The 16,439-nt window shown below is 37.1% G+C and overlaps 1 protein-coding gene and 1 pseudogene across 1 annotated transcript in view; one reads left to right on the top strand and one right to left on the bottom strand.

Moving 5' to 3' along the window:
• Nucleotides 1-16,439, top strand: part of Smc1b (structural maintenance of chromosomes 1B) — a 62,832-nt gene that overhangs the window by 13,804 nt on the left and 32,589 nt on the right. The window contains exons 6-10 of the mRNA XM_074084681.1: nucleotides 2,643-2,901; nucleotides 4,498-4,638; nucleotides 12,053-12,135; nucleotides 12,688-12,895; nucleotides 15,760-15,945. Of these exons, the coding sequence (XP_073940782.1) occupies nucleotides 2,643-2,901; nucleotides 4,498-4,638; nucleotides 12,053-12,135; nucleotides 12,688-12,895; nucleotides 15,760-15,945 (877 nt within the window). The remainder of the gene's footprint in view (nucleotides 1-2,642; nucleotides 2,902-4,497; nucleotides 4,639-12,052; nucleotides 12,136-12,687; nucleotides 12,896-15,759; nucleotides 15,946-16,439) is intronic.
• On the bottom strand, nucleotides 6,650-6,997 carry LOC109699753 (cytochrome c-like; annotated as a pseudogene).

Genomic DNA, 16,439 nt, shown 5'->3' with positions numbered 1-16,439 from the left:
AAATTGGTAAAGAAACTGTCAAAATATCCCTATTTGCAGACGACATGATCCTATACCTTAAAGACCCAAAAAACTCTACTCAGAAGCTTCTAGACATCATCAATAGCTATAGCAAGGTAGCAGGATATAAAATCAACATAGAAAAATCATTAGCATTTCTATACACTAACAATGAGCAAACTGAAAAAGAATGTATGAAAACAATTCCATTTACAATAGCCTCAAAAAAAAAAAACAAATACCTAGGTGTAAACCTAACAAAAGATGTGATGACCTCTACAAGGAAAACTATAAACTTCTGAAGAAAGAGATTGAGGAAGACTATAGAAAGTGGAGAGATCTCCCATGCTCATGGATTGGTAGAATCAACATAGTAAAAATGTCGATACTCCCAAAAGTAATCTACATGTTTAATGCAATTCCCATCAAAATTCCAATGACATTCATTAAAGAGATTGAAAAGTCTACCGTGTAATTTATATGGAAACACAAGAGGCCACGAATAGCCAAGGCAGTACTCAGTCAAAAGAAAAATGCTGGAGGTATCACAATACCTGACTTCAAGCTATATTACAAAGCTATAACAATAAAAACAGCATGGTACTGGCACAAAAACAGACATGAAAACCAGTGGAACAGAATAGAGGGCCCAGATATGAAGCTACACAAGTATAACCAACTTGTCTTTGACAAAGGCGCTGAAAATATACGATGGAGAAATAGCACCTCTTCAACAAAAACTGCTGGGAAAACTGGTTAGCAGTCTGCAAAAAACTGAAACTAGATCCAGGTATATCACCCTATACCAATATTAACTCAAAATGGATCAAGGATCTGAATATCAGATCACAAACTCTAAAGTTGATATAGGAAATACTCTGGAGTTAGTAGGTATAGGTAAGAACTTTCTCAATGGAACCCCAGCAGCACAGCAACTAAGAGATAACATAGATAAATGGGACCTCATAAAACTAAAAAGCTTCTGCTCATCAAAAGAAATGGTCTCTAAACTGAAGAGAACACCCACAGAGTGGGAGAAAATATTTTCCAGCTACACATCAGACAAAGGACTGATAACCAGAATATATAGGAAATTTAAAAAACTAAATTCTCCCAAAACTAATGAACCAATAAAGAAATGGGCAAGTGAACTAAACAGAACTTTCTCAAAAGAAGAAATTCAAATGGCCAAAAAACGCATGAAAAAATGCTCACCTTCTCTAGCAATAAAGGAAATGCAAATTAAAACCACACTAAGATTCCACCTCACCCCTGTTAGAATAGCCATCATCAGCAACACCACCAACAACAGGTGTTGGCGAGGATGCAGGGAAAAAGGAACCCTCTTACATTGTTGGTGGGAATGTAAACTAGTACAACCACTCTGGAGAAAAATTTGGAGGCTACTTAAAAAGCTAAACATTGATCTACCATTTGATCCAGCAATACCACTCTTGGGGATACACCCAAAAGACAGTGACACAGGTTACTCCAGAGGCACCTGCACACCCATGTTTATTGCAGCACTATTCAGAATAGCCAAGTTATGGAAACAGCCAAGATGCCCCACCACTGACGAATGAATCAAGAAAATGTGGTATCTATACACAATGGAATTTTATGCAGCCATGAAGAAGAACGAAATGTTATCATTCGCTGATAAATGGATGGAATTAGAGAACATCATTCTGAGTGAGGTTAGCCTGGCCCAAAAGATCAAAAATCGAATGTTTTCCCTCATATGTGGACATTAGATCAAGGGCAAACACAACAAGGGGATTGGACTTTGAGCACATGCTAAAAGCAAGAGCACACAAGGGAGGGGTGAGGATAGGTAAGACACCTAAAAAATTAGCTAGCATTTGTTGCCCTTAATGCAGAGAAACTAAAGCAGATACCTTAAAAGCAACTGAGGCCAATAGGAAAAGGGGACCAGGAACTAGAGAAAAGGGTAGATCAAAAGGAATTAACCTAGAAGGTAACACCCACGCACAGGAAAATTAATGTGAGTCAATTCCCTGTATAGCTGTCCTTACCTCAACCAGCAAAAACCCTTGTCCTTCCTATTATTGCTTATACTCTCTCTTCAACAAAATTAGAGATAAGGGCAAAATAGTTTCTGCTGGGTATTGAGGGGGTGGGGGGGAGAGGGAGGGGGCGGAGTGGGTGGTAAGGGAGTGGGTGGGGGCAGGGGGGAGAAATGACCCAAGCTTTGTATGCACATATGAATAATAAAACAATAAAAAAAATTTCAAGATTACTTAGACTAGCACTTTTTCCTCCCATTCCTTCAATAACATTAGTATATTTGTAATAATTTCATTCTTTTGTCACATTTTACATTCCCATCTAGTTTCCCTCTTTCTCCTACATGATTTATTTAAAAATTCATTAAAGTTAACTCTTGTTGCTGGAAAGTTCCACAGATTTTGGCAAATTTATAGTTTAACCACCTATTAAAAAACCCACTAAGCTTTATCTATTCAACCCTCCCCCAGTCTTACCCAGCCTCGGACAATCAGTGGTCTGTTTAACAGTCTCTGAAAGTTAATTTTTAGAATTTAGTTTTGAGGTGATTTAACCAAAAGAACTTATATGTTAAATTAATTTTCTTTAAAGCAAGCTTCTTTTTTCTTTTCTAGATCTCTTGAAGCACTTTTAAATCAGAAAAGGCCTCAGTACATTAAAGCTAAAGAAAATACTGCTCACCACCTCAAGAAATTGGACATGTCTAAGAAATCAATAAGGGACAGTGAAAAACAGTGTTCCAAGCAGGAAGATGACATAAGAGCCTTGGAGACAGAGCTGGTTGGTTTAGATAGTGCATGGAGAAATTTTGAAAAACAGATTGAAGAAGAGATCGTACATAAAGGGCGAGACATTGAACTGGAAGCTAGTCAGGTGAAAATGTCAAAATATGGGACATCTTTTCCTATTGTTTATTTCTCCTTTTAACTAGGACAGATGTAAAGGATGATCTCTCTGATATTTTAAGAGATGATCCTCTTAATATGAATTATGAGAATTTAAACTTTTTGGCCTGTACACAAAATCTAAACTTAATCTTTAGACTAAGCTGTTTTTCCTTTACATAATTAGGCAGCATTATAACATTCATGATTAGAAGTCCTAGAAAACAACCTGGTATAATTTTATAATAAAATTTAGGTAATTAAGTTATTATTTTTAAGGTAAAACAATTTTTTCTCATAATAATACAAAAACTTAAAGGTCAGATATATGTGGCTTCAAAGAGACTTCATCTACAGAAGAGAAAGTGATTATTTAAAGTGATTTAAAATGTTCAATGATGGGAGCCAGGCACAGTGACTTTCATCTGTAATCTCAGCTACTTGGGAGACAAAATCAAGGAAGAAGATCATGGTTTGAGGCTAGCCCAGGCAAAAAGTTCATGAGAACCCATCTCAACAAATAAGCTAGGCAAGGTGTCCACATCTATAATCCTAACTAGCTAGGAGGCATAGGTAGGAGGATCACAGTCCAAGGTTGGCCTGGGCAAAAATTCAAGACTCTATCTGAAAAATAACCCAAAGCAAAAAGGGCTGGAGGTGTGACTCAGTTGGTAGAGCACCTGCTTAGCAAGTGCAAGACCCTGAGTTCAGCTCTCAGTACTGGCCCCCAAAAATGTTCAGTGGTGAAGTAATGTTCAACTTAGTATAGTATATAAAATTTAATTATAATAAATGAATGGTAAATATCCAAAAATAGGTAATTGAGAATTTTCAAATATTCTCTCAACTAAAATTTTTTTGTTAATTTTTTTTGAGACAGGGTCTTGGCTATGTAGTGCAGGCTGGCCTTGAACTCATGATCCTCTTCTCAGCCTCCCACGTGCTAGCAGTATAGAGGGTTGCCACCTTACCCAGCTAGAAGTGTTTTGTCTTCTTGCAGTGCTGGGAATCGAACCCATGACATGAACATGCTAGGCAAATGCTCTACGGCTGAGCTGTATCTTTAGTTTTCAACCATATTTTTATCATTCATCTCTTGCATTAATTTTATGATTATCTTATATCACAGTGTATATACCAAACAATTGTAACTATGTTAAGTAGAAAAAATGAATTATTTTCTCTGGATTTCCCTTTTTAATTTTTTTGAGACAGGGTCTTGCTATGTAGTTCAGGCTACCCTTGAACCCGCAATCTGACTTTAGCCTCCTGAGGGCTGGGAATCATAGAGGTGGTCACCATTTCCAGCTGGCTGCCTCTTTTTCAAGATTTTCTAATAGAGACCTTCTTAGAGAGTTTGTTTTGAATGTCTTGTCGCTCTAGCTATCTGAAGCATTTTAAATAAGGATTATTTCATATTATGTTCATGTATTTTACCTGGGAAAGTTTGAAAAATGGCTAATTATGGTCTTATCTATATAAAAAAAAGCTTTGGATAAGATTATCTGCTAATGCAAGGTACTGTACAAAGAATTTCTCCTCATGCTTCTTTTGAGTTAGCAATGTTTTAATGCTGCTTACACAGCTGGATCGTTACAAAGAACTTAAGGAGCAAGTGAGAAAGAAAGTAGCTATGATGACGCAGCAACTGGAGAAACTGCAGTGGGAACAGAAGGCAGACAAGGAAAGACTGGCGTTTGAGAAGCGGAGGCATGGAGAAGTTCAGGTACCATGGACTGCATTAACGACTTACTGTTGCTTTCAGTGAAGTTCTATTCCCTTTTGGTATTGACTTTTCAGTATAGAAATGGAGTTATATCAAGCGTAAGCAATTTAAAAAGTTCTGAGGGTCCTAGCTATTTGGGAGGCTGAGATCAGGAGGATCTCATGGTTTGAGGCCAGCTTGGGCTGAAGGTGTGGCTCTAGTGGTAGAACACCTGCTTTGTGAACTTAATGCCTTGAATTCAAACCCAAGTCCTACCAAAAAAAAAAAAAAGTTCTGAGGGATTGGGGGCATAGATCAGTACTGAGCACTAAAGCCCTGAGTTCAATCACTAGCTCTACAAAAAAAAAAATTCTGGATTCTTGTTGTGCTGCTTAGTGTTATTATTTAGGTGCTCTTACAGAGTTAAAATAAGAATAGGCAGTGCCATCATTCGTGTTTTCTGTGCACCTGTATAGTGGTGGGCTTATCAAAAGATAAGTCTCTATTCTTGCTTGTATTTTAGTCCAGTTGGGTTAGGAGTAGGAAAGATAAAGGGGAAAAAACAAATTTCATAATAGAGGTGAATGCAAAGTAATTTGAAAACATTGGGCCCTCCATGTCCATGGATCCTGAACCTGTAAATTCAACCAACTGAGGAAAAAAATTGGGGGAAAGGAGGAATTACATGTTCACTGAATGTTTACAGACTTTTTTCTCATTACTATCCCCTAAACACAGTATAACACCTATTTACATAGCATTAACATTGTATTATGTGTTATAAGTAATCTAGGGAGGATTTAAATAATAAGAGAGGATATACCATTTCATGTAAGGGACTTGAGTATCTGCAGATTAGGGTAGCCGTAGTGGGTTCCCTCACAGATTTGAGAGGAATGGAGTAACTGTCAGCGTATTGTGATGACTTGCCTCCGACTTCCCGCTAGGCTTGTTCTTTACTTAGTGTGTGTAATCTCAGTGAGTAAATTATTTTACTCCTCTGGGCTTCGATTTCTTCATTTGTACAATAAGGACAGGTGTGTTTGTCAAAGGCATTTTATTTTTTTAAACTTTTTTGGCGTTTGAACTCATGTCCTCACAGCTTGCTGGGCAGGTACTCTACCACTTGAGCCACTCTGTGGGTCAGGATAGGTGTGTTTAGATCATAGTGATGGTCAGACTGAATGATGGAAGTGAGTATGATGGTACAGCAGACAGCTAATCTTTCAGTCTTTTCCTTTCAATGCTTCATGACCTTTCTTTTTTTTTTTTGGTGGTATTGAGGTTTGAACTCAGGGCCTTATGCTTGCTTGCTAGACAAGTGTTCTACCACTTGAGCTACATCTCCAGCCCTTTTTGCTTTAGTTTGTTTTTCCGATAGGCTCTTGCATTTTTGTCCAGGCCAGCTTCCTACCTCCACCTCCTATGTGGCTGGGATTACAGATGTGCACCACCAAGCCTGGGTTTTTTTTTTTTTTTTGCGGTACTGGGGTTTGAGCTCAGGTCTTTGCACTTGCTAGGCAGGCAATCTACCACTTGCACCACACCTCTAGCCCTTTTTGCTCTGGTTATTCTGGAGATAGGAAATTGCTTTTTGCTCAGACCAGTCTGGACTCCTATACTCCTATTTTATGCTTCCTGCCATCCCTAGAATGACAGGTACACACCATTACACTCAGCTTGTTTTCATCGAGATGGGAGTCTCACAAATTATTTTGCCTGGGCTGGCCTGAAACTGTGATCCTTCTGATATCAGCCTCCAGCATAGTTTGAGATTACAGGTGTGTCACTGTGCCCAGCTATTGATTGAAATGGGATCTGGGTCTGGGCTGGCCTCAAACTGCCATCCTCTCAAATAATTAACATTATAGGCATAAGCCCCTAGAGCCCAGCTCCAGCTTGTTTTTTTGGCTAGAAGCCAATTTTACTTAAATCAGAACTGCCCAACAAAAATATTCTGTCAGCCATTCATACTCTGAATTCTGATATTATGAGATTAAATTATGGTACACATAAAAAAGCTTTGAGATATTTCTGTTTTGTAATAAATAAGGCAGTGGCTATTACTCATTGGTAGTTTTTTTGAGGTAAGCTATCAAGTCTGCCCTTTCTCTCCTCTTCTTAATGCCAGCAAAGATCATTTTTATTCCAGGGATGTACTTTATGGGATTCTCCAAATTCTCCATCAGTGTATCCTTTCCCACAGGTGATGCCTTTGTTCTTGTTGGCATCTGTGTAAGAGAATCCAGCAGCCTGTCCTGTCTCTCACCCAGGTAGATCCTGGAGATTTGACCCAGTCTTGTGCTTGCCTCCCTTTTCTATGGTATGGCACTGGACACACTTGAACAAGAATTTTCTTGCCTTTCTCAACATCACCCATCTTCAATTTACTCTTTTGTCACTATCACAATGAAATAAACTGCTTGGAAGCCAGATGTCTCTCTCTCTGTCTCTCTTTCTCAAACTTTCTCTCTTTCTCTCTTTCTCAAGCTCTGTTACTACTGAACCTAACTGGGGGTGACTGGAGATGCAGAAAGGACAAACAATAGACAAACATGCAGAAAGTTGGAGCCAGGTGTGCTGGGTGCCTGGTGTGTTGGAGCCTGGTTGCTTCTTTTCTCTATTATTCTCTTCTTTTACTTTGCTTCTTTTCTTCTGTATTCTTTAAAACCTTGCTTCTTTTCTATTCTTTAAAGTCTCTTTCCTTAGACTCTCACTGTCCCATGTTTTCTCTTTAGCTTTCTTAAAGTCTTGACCCTCAGATTTGCACTGTCCCATGTTCCCTTTAATCTCTCTTAAAGTCTTGGCCCTCAGACTTGCACTATTCTATGTTCCCTATAAAGGCTCGGTGCTCAGACTTGCAGACAAACAGCAGCTGTGTCTAAAAACTGCATTAGCATAACTCTTAAAGACTCGGTCCTTAGACTTGCACTGTCCCATGTTCTCTTAGCTTTTCTTTAGCTTTTCTAAAGCCTATGTATAAAGTTCTCAGTGCAGAAAACTGCTCTGGTGGAGACCCACAGCAGCCAGCAGCATCACAAACAGCCCATCAATCAAATCAACAACCATCTGCCATCAAAACACCTTCCATCAATCACCCATCAAAAACCTCCCGTCCTCCTTCAGCGAGTCTTTTATATCCAATGATAATCAAGGAGGTAGAGCAACAGTTCTTGGGGAGGGGAGTGACATTGTAACAAGAGAAACCTCCGTTCCTACTTCTCAGGTTCTCATAGGCTTCTCATAATCTGCTCCCCATATCTCTCTCCGGCTTTTTTTTTTTTTTTTTTTGTGGTACTGGGGTTTGAACTCAGGCCTACACCTTGAGCCACTCCACCAGCCCCCTTTTTTTGTGATAGGTTTTTTGAGATAGGGTCTCATGAACTCTTTGCCTGGGCTGGCTTCGAACAATGATCCTCCTGATCTCTGTCTCCTGAGTAGCTAGGATTACAAGTGTGAGCCACTGGCACCTGGCTCCAGCTCTTTTTTTTTTTTTTTTTTGAGATAGGGTCTTATTAACTTTTTGTGCGGACTGACCTCAGGTCAGTCTCTGCCTCCCAAGAAGCTGGGATGCTGCCATGCCCAGCCCACTGACCTCCTTTCTAAAGACTGAGAACAAAATTATTGTTACAGTACACTCAACAATAATAACAATTCTTATATAATCTGGAGTCTCTCTGGGCCATCCTGATATTACAATGTTTCATTTATTTGTATATTCTGTGTGCCAAGCATTGCCATAAATTCAATTTATTTAATTCTCGAAACCTTAGGAGGTGAATATTATTATTATATTCCCAGACTTGTTTTTCCTCTTATCTGCATTCATTGCCTTGGTGGTCTATAGTCATATAGATTTAAATATCATATTAAAAATTTGTATCTCTATGTCAGGCCTTCTGAACTCTAACCTTTTATACATCCAGCTGCTTCCTCAGCATTTCATTTTGGACATTGAATAGACATCTCAAACTTAGGTCCCAAACTGAACTTCTGATCTTCCTACCAAAAGGTACTCCACACAGAATCTTTTCCTCTCTGGTGATGACAGTTCCATCTTACTAGTTGCTGAAGCTGAAATTGTGGAGCCCACCTTTGACTTTTAGGAAACTATTGAGTCTACCTTCAAAAAAAAAAAATATATATATATATACCAAGCATATGATTATTTCTTTGCATTTCTACTGTCCAAATCACCATATTTTGGGGTTTAGATCAGTGTCATAGCCTACCAGATTTCTTTGTTTCCAGTCTTGTATCCTACACAGTAGTCTCAGCATAGCAGCCAAAGTAATGACTTTACTATCTAAATCAAATCGTTAATGTAGCTCTTTTTCAAATTCTCCAGTTGTCAAAATCCTTAAATGGCCTACATCTACTTGCTTCTCCACCCCGTTTACCTCTCAAACCTCTTCTTTTCCTGTTTTACCTCCTCTATGGTCTGACTGTTTGATCTTTTGGAAAACACCAGGACTGTTTCTTCCTGAGGGATTTGACACTGCTTATTCCTCTGTTTGAAACACCCTTTCCCTGCATGTCTTCATTTTTAACTCCCTCACTTCCTACAGTCTGCTCAGATGTTCCCTTCTGAATGAGGCCTATCGTACCTACCCAATTTAAAGTTAGTACCCTCTGCACTTCTGTCCTTTCCTTGGCATTATCCTCCTAACATAATATTTAATACTTACTCTCTTTGTCTACCTTCACCCTCTAGAATGTAAACCCCACAAGAATGGGGATGTTTGTTTTGTTTACTGATGGATCTCAATTGCATTGAAGTAATGTATTTCACTGATGATCAAACCAAAGCACAAGATGACTAAGTTACTTGGCTAAGCTAATAAGTAGAAGAACTGGGATTTGCTTTCAAACTTTGTTTGCAGCATGAATCTTTAACCCTTACAATATATGGTATCATTTTGGTCTTTTTATGATCTGACTAATGAAAATACAAGCAATTATGAAAGTTGCAATATATGGTAGTCCTCTGAACAGAAGAGGCATTTTGTATAAGGTGAAAAATAAAGGTGTGGTAACATAGCAGGGATTATTTTATTTGCATTTATGTAATTGTGTAATTTGTATCATGTTATAGAACGATACCCTAACTTCTGAAAATACATATTGCACATTTTTGTCTTTATGCATGCTAATTTCTTTTTTGAGTAGTTTACTCATCTTTGCATGTTAAATTCTTTAGTTACCACACCATCAAGCCTTTCCTCTACCTCTTTTTCTTCTCACACTACCTCCAGAAAAGAGCCAAAAATAATTTTTTCCTTTTATAATTACTCATTGTTCTTAATTTGCATCAGTTCAAGGCTCTTATCAGATTGCACAAAATTGCAATTTATTGATACAGCTCTGTGAGACCAAAAGTTTCTTAAAGGCAGGATTCATAATCACATCCATTGTAAACCTTGCAGTTACTAGAAGTCAGAAGTGTTGATTGAATTGTTGTTGTCTTTTGAATATAAAAAAAGAATCAGTAACAAACTAGGGTCAAGAGAGATAGAGAAGACTCATGCCCAAACTTGACCTGATGACTCCTTTTACACACAGTAAGGAGTCTCTAATTTTCCACAGGTCCTGAGACCTCTGGTGCTGGGCAATAGTTGGTTTTCCCAAACACCTTGCCTCATGAGACAGGACATCAGATCTAGAGTGTCTGTTAGGCACTCTAGGTAGTCTGATCATCCATATTGGATCACTCAGACCCTGACACACCTGTGGGGTGGTAAGAGGAAAGGAGGCCTGTACCTTTTCTTATTGAGCTTTGCGTTTTATATTTTCTCCAGTAAAGCCTATTCTTCAATTTAGGCATGCCTGAATTTGTTCCAGGCCATTAGGTGGTAACCCATAAGAAACCCAGCTACAGGTTAAAGCAATGACTTAAAGGGACTCATCTGACACTATACAGGCTCTGGGGGTGGCCAGAGTAAAGGCACAGATACAGGTGTTCCCAGTTCACTGAACTTGGTACTTATCACTAACTAGTCTGCTTTTTCCTCTTTGAATGGAATTCTTAAGTGAGAAATAGAATTTTAATATGAACTTTTAATTTCAACATGTATGAGCTCCTTCAAAAAAGCAACTCACTTTTGTAACTGACACCTATCATGACAGATGTTTGTTTAGATATGTCTGTCCTTTATCACTTGAAAACTGGTATTTCTCCTCTTTCCTAGTGTTGTATACTGAGAATTGTTTTTTACTTTTGCATGTGACTGGTTTACTTTTTTTGCCTTTTTTTCTGTATATGCTTGGTTTCAGATCATTTAGTAATGGACTAAGGCAGACTAATCTTGCTCGTTCATCACAGGATAAATTAGATGATACTATAGCACCCTCCTCTCCATCCATGGTCTCAGTTATCCATGGTCTATAAATACCAAATGGGAAATTCCAGAAATAAACAATTCATAAGTTTTAAATAACTTCTATTTATAACACACTTTTGTTATTATTATTAATCTATTACCATACCTTATTTATAAATCAAACTTTCTCAGAGGTATATATGTATAGGAAAAAACATGGTTATGTATAGATTCAGTACATCTGTTGAATGTCTCAAAACTTATCCTCCTCAGGCAAGGGGGACTTCAGTATTTGGATTTAATGATAAAAAAGTAAATACAGCAAGACTTTTTTTGAGGTCCTCTCCCATCCTTGTTAGTTGGTCTTCTCCCTATCCTTGTTAGTTGCTCTGTAAGTTTATGGATTATTGTTACTCTCCACTGTTAATCACAATGATCATTCTCTCTGTCCAAGGTAAGAACTATATTGGTATTTCAAAATAATCTGCTTAATGTTTGAATTTACCAGAGTGAAATCACTGAAGACCAAAGATTTAGCAAATGGTGGCATCATGGTTTGAACCCTGATTTCTGTGACTTTAAAGCTGTATATAAAAACTATAGGTGTGGCTTAGGCAGTAGAGTGCCTGGTTTGCAAGTGTGAAGTCCTGAGTTCAAACCCTAGTCCCACACACAAAAAAAACCCCTGTATATCACATTTTCAAATTTAATAATTTGTAAATAAGTTTTCAAAATTAAAATTTATTCTCACAGCCAGGTGCCAGTGATTCACACCTATAATCCTAGCTACTTGGGAGGCTGAGATCATGAGGATTGTGGTTTAAGGCCATCCCAGGCTTCCCTCCTCCAAAAAATCAAGACCCCCATCTCAACAGTAACCACAGATAAAAGGGCTGGAGATGTGGCTCAAGTGGTAGAATGCCTGCATAGCAAGTGCAAAGCCCTGAGTTCAAACTCTAGTACTACAAAAAAAAAAGTTCTCATAAATATTTTCATATAATTATATTTGGTATTCTCAAATTTATGATAGCTTATTATATAATAAATTCTAGGCTTATAATTTTTACTGATTTGTAATTGTCATGATTGATTTTAGATTTTATCTTTTATTTTAGGGAAATCTAAAACAAATAAAAGAGCAAATAGAAGATCATAAAAAGCGAATAGAGAAGTTGGAAGAGTATACGAAGTCATGCATGTAGGTGGAGGAAAAAAAGCCTGCAGCTTTCTTACATCTTAAGAGTCCAGAATATTTGTGTACATCAGATGAATGCTCCCACTGTGTCATACTCTCCATTGTTCTCTGTTTTATTATAGACTGTTAAAGATTATGCTTAACTATATAGTAAAATATTTAAAATTTGAAAACAGTGTAACAGTGCTGGAGCTTAAATTTTCTTTTGGTATTGGTATTTATAAAGAAGTAATAAGTTGTGTTACAAAAGCTAATACAGCCTAGATATTCTACCACTAAGCATTTTTATTTGATATTTCCTTCTTATTAAGCTTATGATAATTGTTCTGGCTTTAGTGATCCTTACTCAAGCATTATCTAGAAATACGTATGTTTTGAATCAACAAAGAATGATCAAAAACTCTTTTGCTCATATTTGTTGTTAGGTATATTGTATTTTTTTAATAGAGCACTGTTTTAGTCTCCTACAGTGCCAGACAAGATTATGTTGTACTTGGTAGTTCCTAAATTTTGGTTTCTCTTTTTACTACATAATCTGTTGTTATTACTATGTAGGGATTCCTTGAAAGAGAAAAAACAACAAGAGGAAACCCTGATGGATGAAATTGAAAAGTCAAAATCAAGAATGTCTGAAGTTAATGAAGAATTAAACCTTCTTAGTACTGAATTGCAGAATGCTGGAATTGATAACCACGAGGGGAAACGTCAGCAGAAGAGAGCTGAAGTTCTGGAACACCTTAAGAGGCTTTACCCAGATTCAGTGGTACTTTGAATGAATAGTTTATTAAAACGAAAGGTTAAGTTCTCTTTTGATGAAAATAATCTTCTAATTCAAGATTAGAAGTATTACCAACATTAAGATGCAAAATTATGTCAGAAATCTTTTAAGTTTTGTATTTGACCATTTATTTATATTTAAAATATAGCAATAATCAGGGTAATATGTAATTAACTTCCATTAGAGTGTTTAGATAAGCAATTCTTGGGAAAAAGCATTGACGTGAACACATTTCCCATCAGTATACAATATGGCCAGTATCCCTAAAGGACACAGGTGACATGAAGTAATCTGGGTCTCCCAGAAAGATAACCTCAAACCTCAAGTTCTTCATGGCTTCAGTTTTTTAAAAATAATTTTTAAGCCGTCATCATTTGGCACATTTTTATCTTCTAAATCTGACTATATCCAGTATTCCTAAGCATGTTTCATTAGTCATATACAGTCATACCCCTGTTGCTTAGGGTGTCCACCTCACAGCATTATTTTCTTTGGTATCAGGGGTCTGGCATCTGACTTGTCACTCATTCAGTGTACCCTGCATTCCTTATGTTGCAATAGTCTGTTTTTAGATTTGACACTTGTTTCAAAGCACCTCCATTGGCCTCTATGGTACCAAACTTCCATAGCCACTCATCTTCATCTCCTTTGCAGCATCTTTCTTTTTTTGACTTTCTGATTCTTAACTATTTGTTTTGACTTCTGTATAAAGGCAGAGGAATAGGGCTTGTTTCCTCAATTCCTAACAAAATGAGAAAAAGTCATAAAAAATAAAAAACACTAGTTTCACAGCTGGACAACCTAAGTGCTGTAAACTTCAGAAAATGGCAGTAGTCCATAGTTTTGTTTTGTTTTTTTACAAAAAAAAAAAAAAGATTGAAATAAACCAGGTGCTGGTGGCTCACGCCTGTAATTCTAGCTACTCAGGAGGCAAAGATCAGGAGGATTGCAGTTCAAAGCCATCCCAGGCAAATAGTTCACAAGACCCTATCTCAAAAATACTCAACACCAAAAGGGCTGGCAGAGTGGCTCAAGGTAAATGCCCTGAGTTCAAACCCCAGTACCACACATACACAAGAAAAAACAGATTGAAATATAGCATTGCTTGTTCTGACCTCTGCAAAAGCCAAACTGACTGACTAATTCTGAGAAATCTCACTTGGAATCCCTTAACCTAACAAGAAGTAAGCCTATGTATTTGTTTCCTTTTCTTCTTCTAACTGGAGGGAGTTATATTTTAAAACTTGTGAACTAGGGAATGTAAACCTTTAATGCTGTCTGATGGAAGGGAAGACATTAGGGCTCCTCATTAATTTGAGAGACCATTTTGAATCCTTCTCTCCAAAATGAGGTTTGTCTTCCTACCTCAAGAGAGACTTGGTATAGAAAACTGAATTAAAAACTCAGGAGAGAGAACAGAACCAGATATTCAAGCGAAGTGTTTTTTTGCAAAGCATTGACTGAGCCCTCACATACCCCTGCTCTCCAAGCCCTTTGCTGATAAGAAAGTGAGTAGAATAGGAAATGTGTGTCCCATCACCTGTTGCTCAAAGGAGGTAACTACCTCAGTTCTGTGGGAAGGGAATCCAGAAGTTGTCCATCACAGCAAGTGAAAGGTCTGAACAGAGCTGCCCACATGAAACATAAGCAAGGGGTCATATAGCAAATATAATAATAATAGAGAAAGTCAAAGAGCCCAGTCTAGAAGGTTACAGAACAATCTCCGTATAGATGTTTTGTGCTATGGACAATTTAATAATTTAATAATTAGTGGATTCAAATGTGTAAAACATTTGAAAATGTTTTAAACATTAAAATGAAAAAGTAATGTAGAGCCCAGAAAACAAATCCAAGATCATTCATAATTACTGAATAATAATTAATTCACAATTAATAAATAAATTATTTCAGCAAGGATTACACAGCTGAAAATCAAATCATTGACCCAAAAGAAGGGCTTGAAGTAATGACAAATGAATGGAGAAGTCTTCAGAGATTTAAACAATTAGAGTAGAGAGAATAGATATGAAAGACTGATGATCTATCAAAAGAAAATGGTATGTCTTAAAGTGAAGTCAACAGATGGAAGAAAGAGCCCAAAGATACAAAAATTAAAGCTTCACATATTCTAGGAACCATTGGTTCAGGATGGTTGATAACCAGATATTTTTTAGCAAAGATTTTGAACGTCCTTCGCTTTGATTCTTGATGGTTCTTTAGATCTTAGCTCAAATAACACTTTCTGGGAAGCCTTTCCTGACTTCTTAGGCCAACCTAAGTACCCTGTTATATACTTCAGAGCACTCTACACTCTGTCAGTGTCTAGTTCTGTTTGTATGTTCGTATGATTATGATTGTCTATGTCTTTCTCCCTGCCTAGACTGAAAATTTTGAAGTTAGAGAGTATTGTTTTGTTGAGTAGTATCTAGCTCAGTTCCTCATAGATTCTTATCAAATACGGGAATTAAATTATTTAATTACTGTACTTTTATAAAATATGTTAACACTTTGGTAAAACTTCATTTTAATACTATTGTCTTTTTTTTAGGATCTTTTTTCTTTGGTAGTAGTGGGGTTTGAACTGAGGGACTTACTCTTGCTAAGCAAGTGTTGTACCACTTGAGTCACGCCTCCAGCCCTAATACTATTTTTTTTAATGTAATGTAACACCCTTACATCAGCATTTCATAGTGAATCTTAGATTAATTTGAATGAGACTGTATTAAATTATATGTATAATTTTATAAAATAAATTTTTGTCTTTGCAGCTTCATTACATTAGAAAGTAATGAATTATATGTTCCTCACTAATATATTTGTTTTCCTTTCATTTTTTGAAATCTGTTAAGTTTGGAAGACTGCTTGACCTGTGTCATCCTATTCATAAGAAGTATCAGCTGGCTGTGACTAAGCTTTTCGGCCGGTACCTGGTTGCCATTATTGTAGCCTCTGAAAAGGTAGCAAGAGATTGCATTCGATTTCTGAAGGAGGAAAGAGCTGAGCCTGAGACGTTCCTTGCTCTAGATTACCTGGATGTAAGAAATTTGTAATGTTTTGAGTAGTGACCAAATCTTGACTAAGTGCATCTTTATTGCCTAAAACTATGGTAGATATGGAGAAAAAAAGTCATAGCTTGGATGACAGCCAGTCATTCAAATGGCTGGTGGTAATGAGTTGACAGATAAAGAATAATGTCAAGTTGTTGCTATATTTCCTAGTACATGTCATTTTTTGCTGATCTAGTTTTGCCATAATTCTGCTTAGTTTTGACATGATTCTACCCTAATATCCTTGGTTCTATTCCTTCAGCAGTACACCACTCTGTCTACTAGCCAGCAATATATTTTATAGCAAAGTATAGAATATAAATAAACATATAGTCTGTTGGTAAAATGGCAACTCAGTTTCAGTTGTAAATAATTTGATCCAGTGCATCAGCTCTTCATGGAGCAGGTGAAATTTTGAGTCTTGAAGTATGATGTATTGAGATACCTTAGCATATTCAGAATCTAAATTCCTAAGGCTGGAA

Source organism: Castor canadensis, chromosome 8 (assembly GCF_047511655.1).
Source record: "Castor canadensis chromosome 8, mCasCan1.hap1v2, whole genome shotgun sequence".
In the NCBI taxonomy this organism is placed as follows: domain Eukaryota; kingdom Metazoa; phylum Chordata; class Mammalia; order Rodentia; family Castoridae; genus Castor; species Castor canadensis.
Note: the sequence above shows the minus strand (reverse complement) of the source record. Positions and strands in the feature narration are given on the sequence as shown.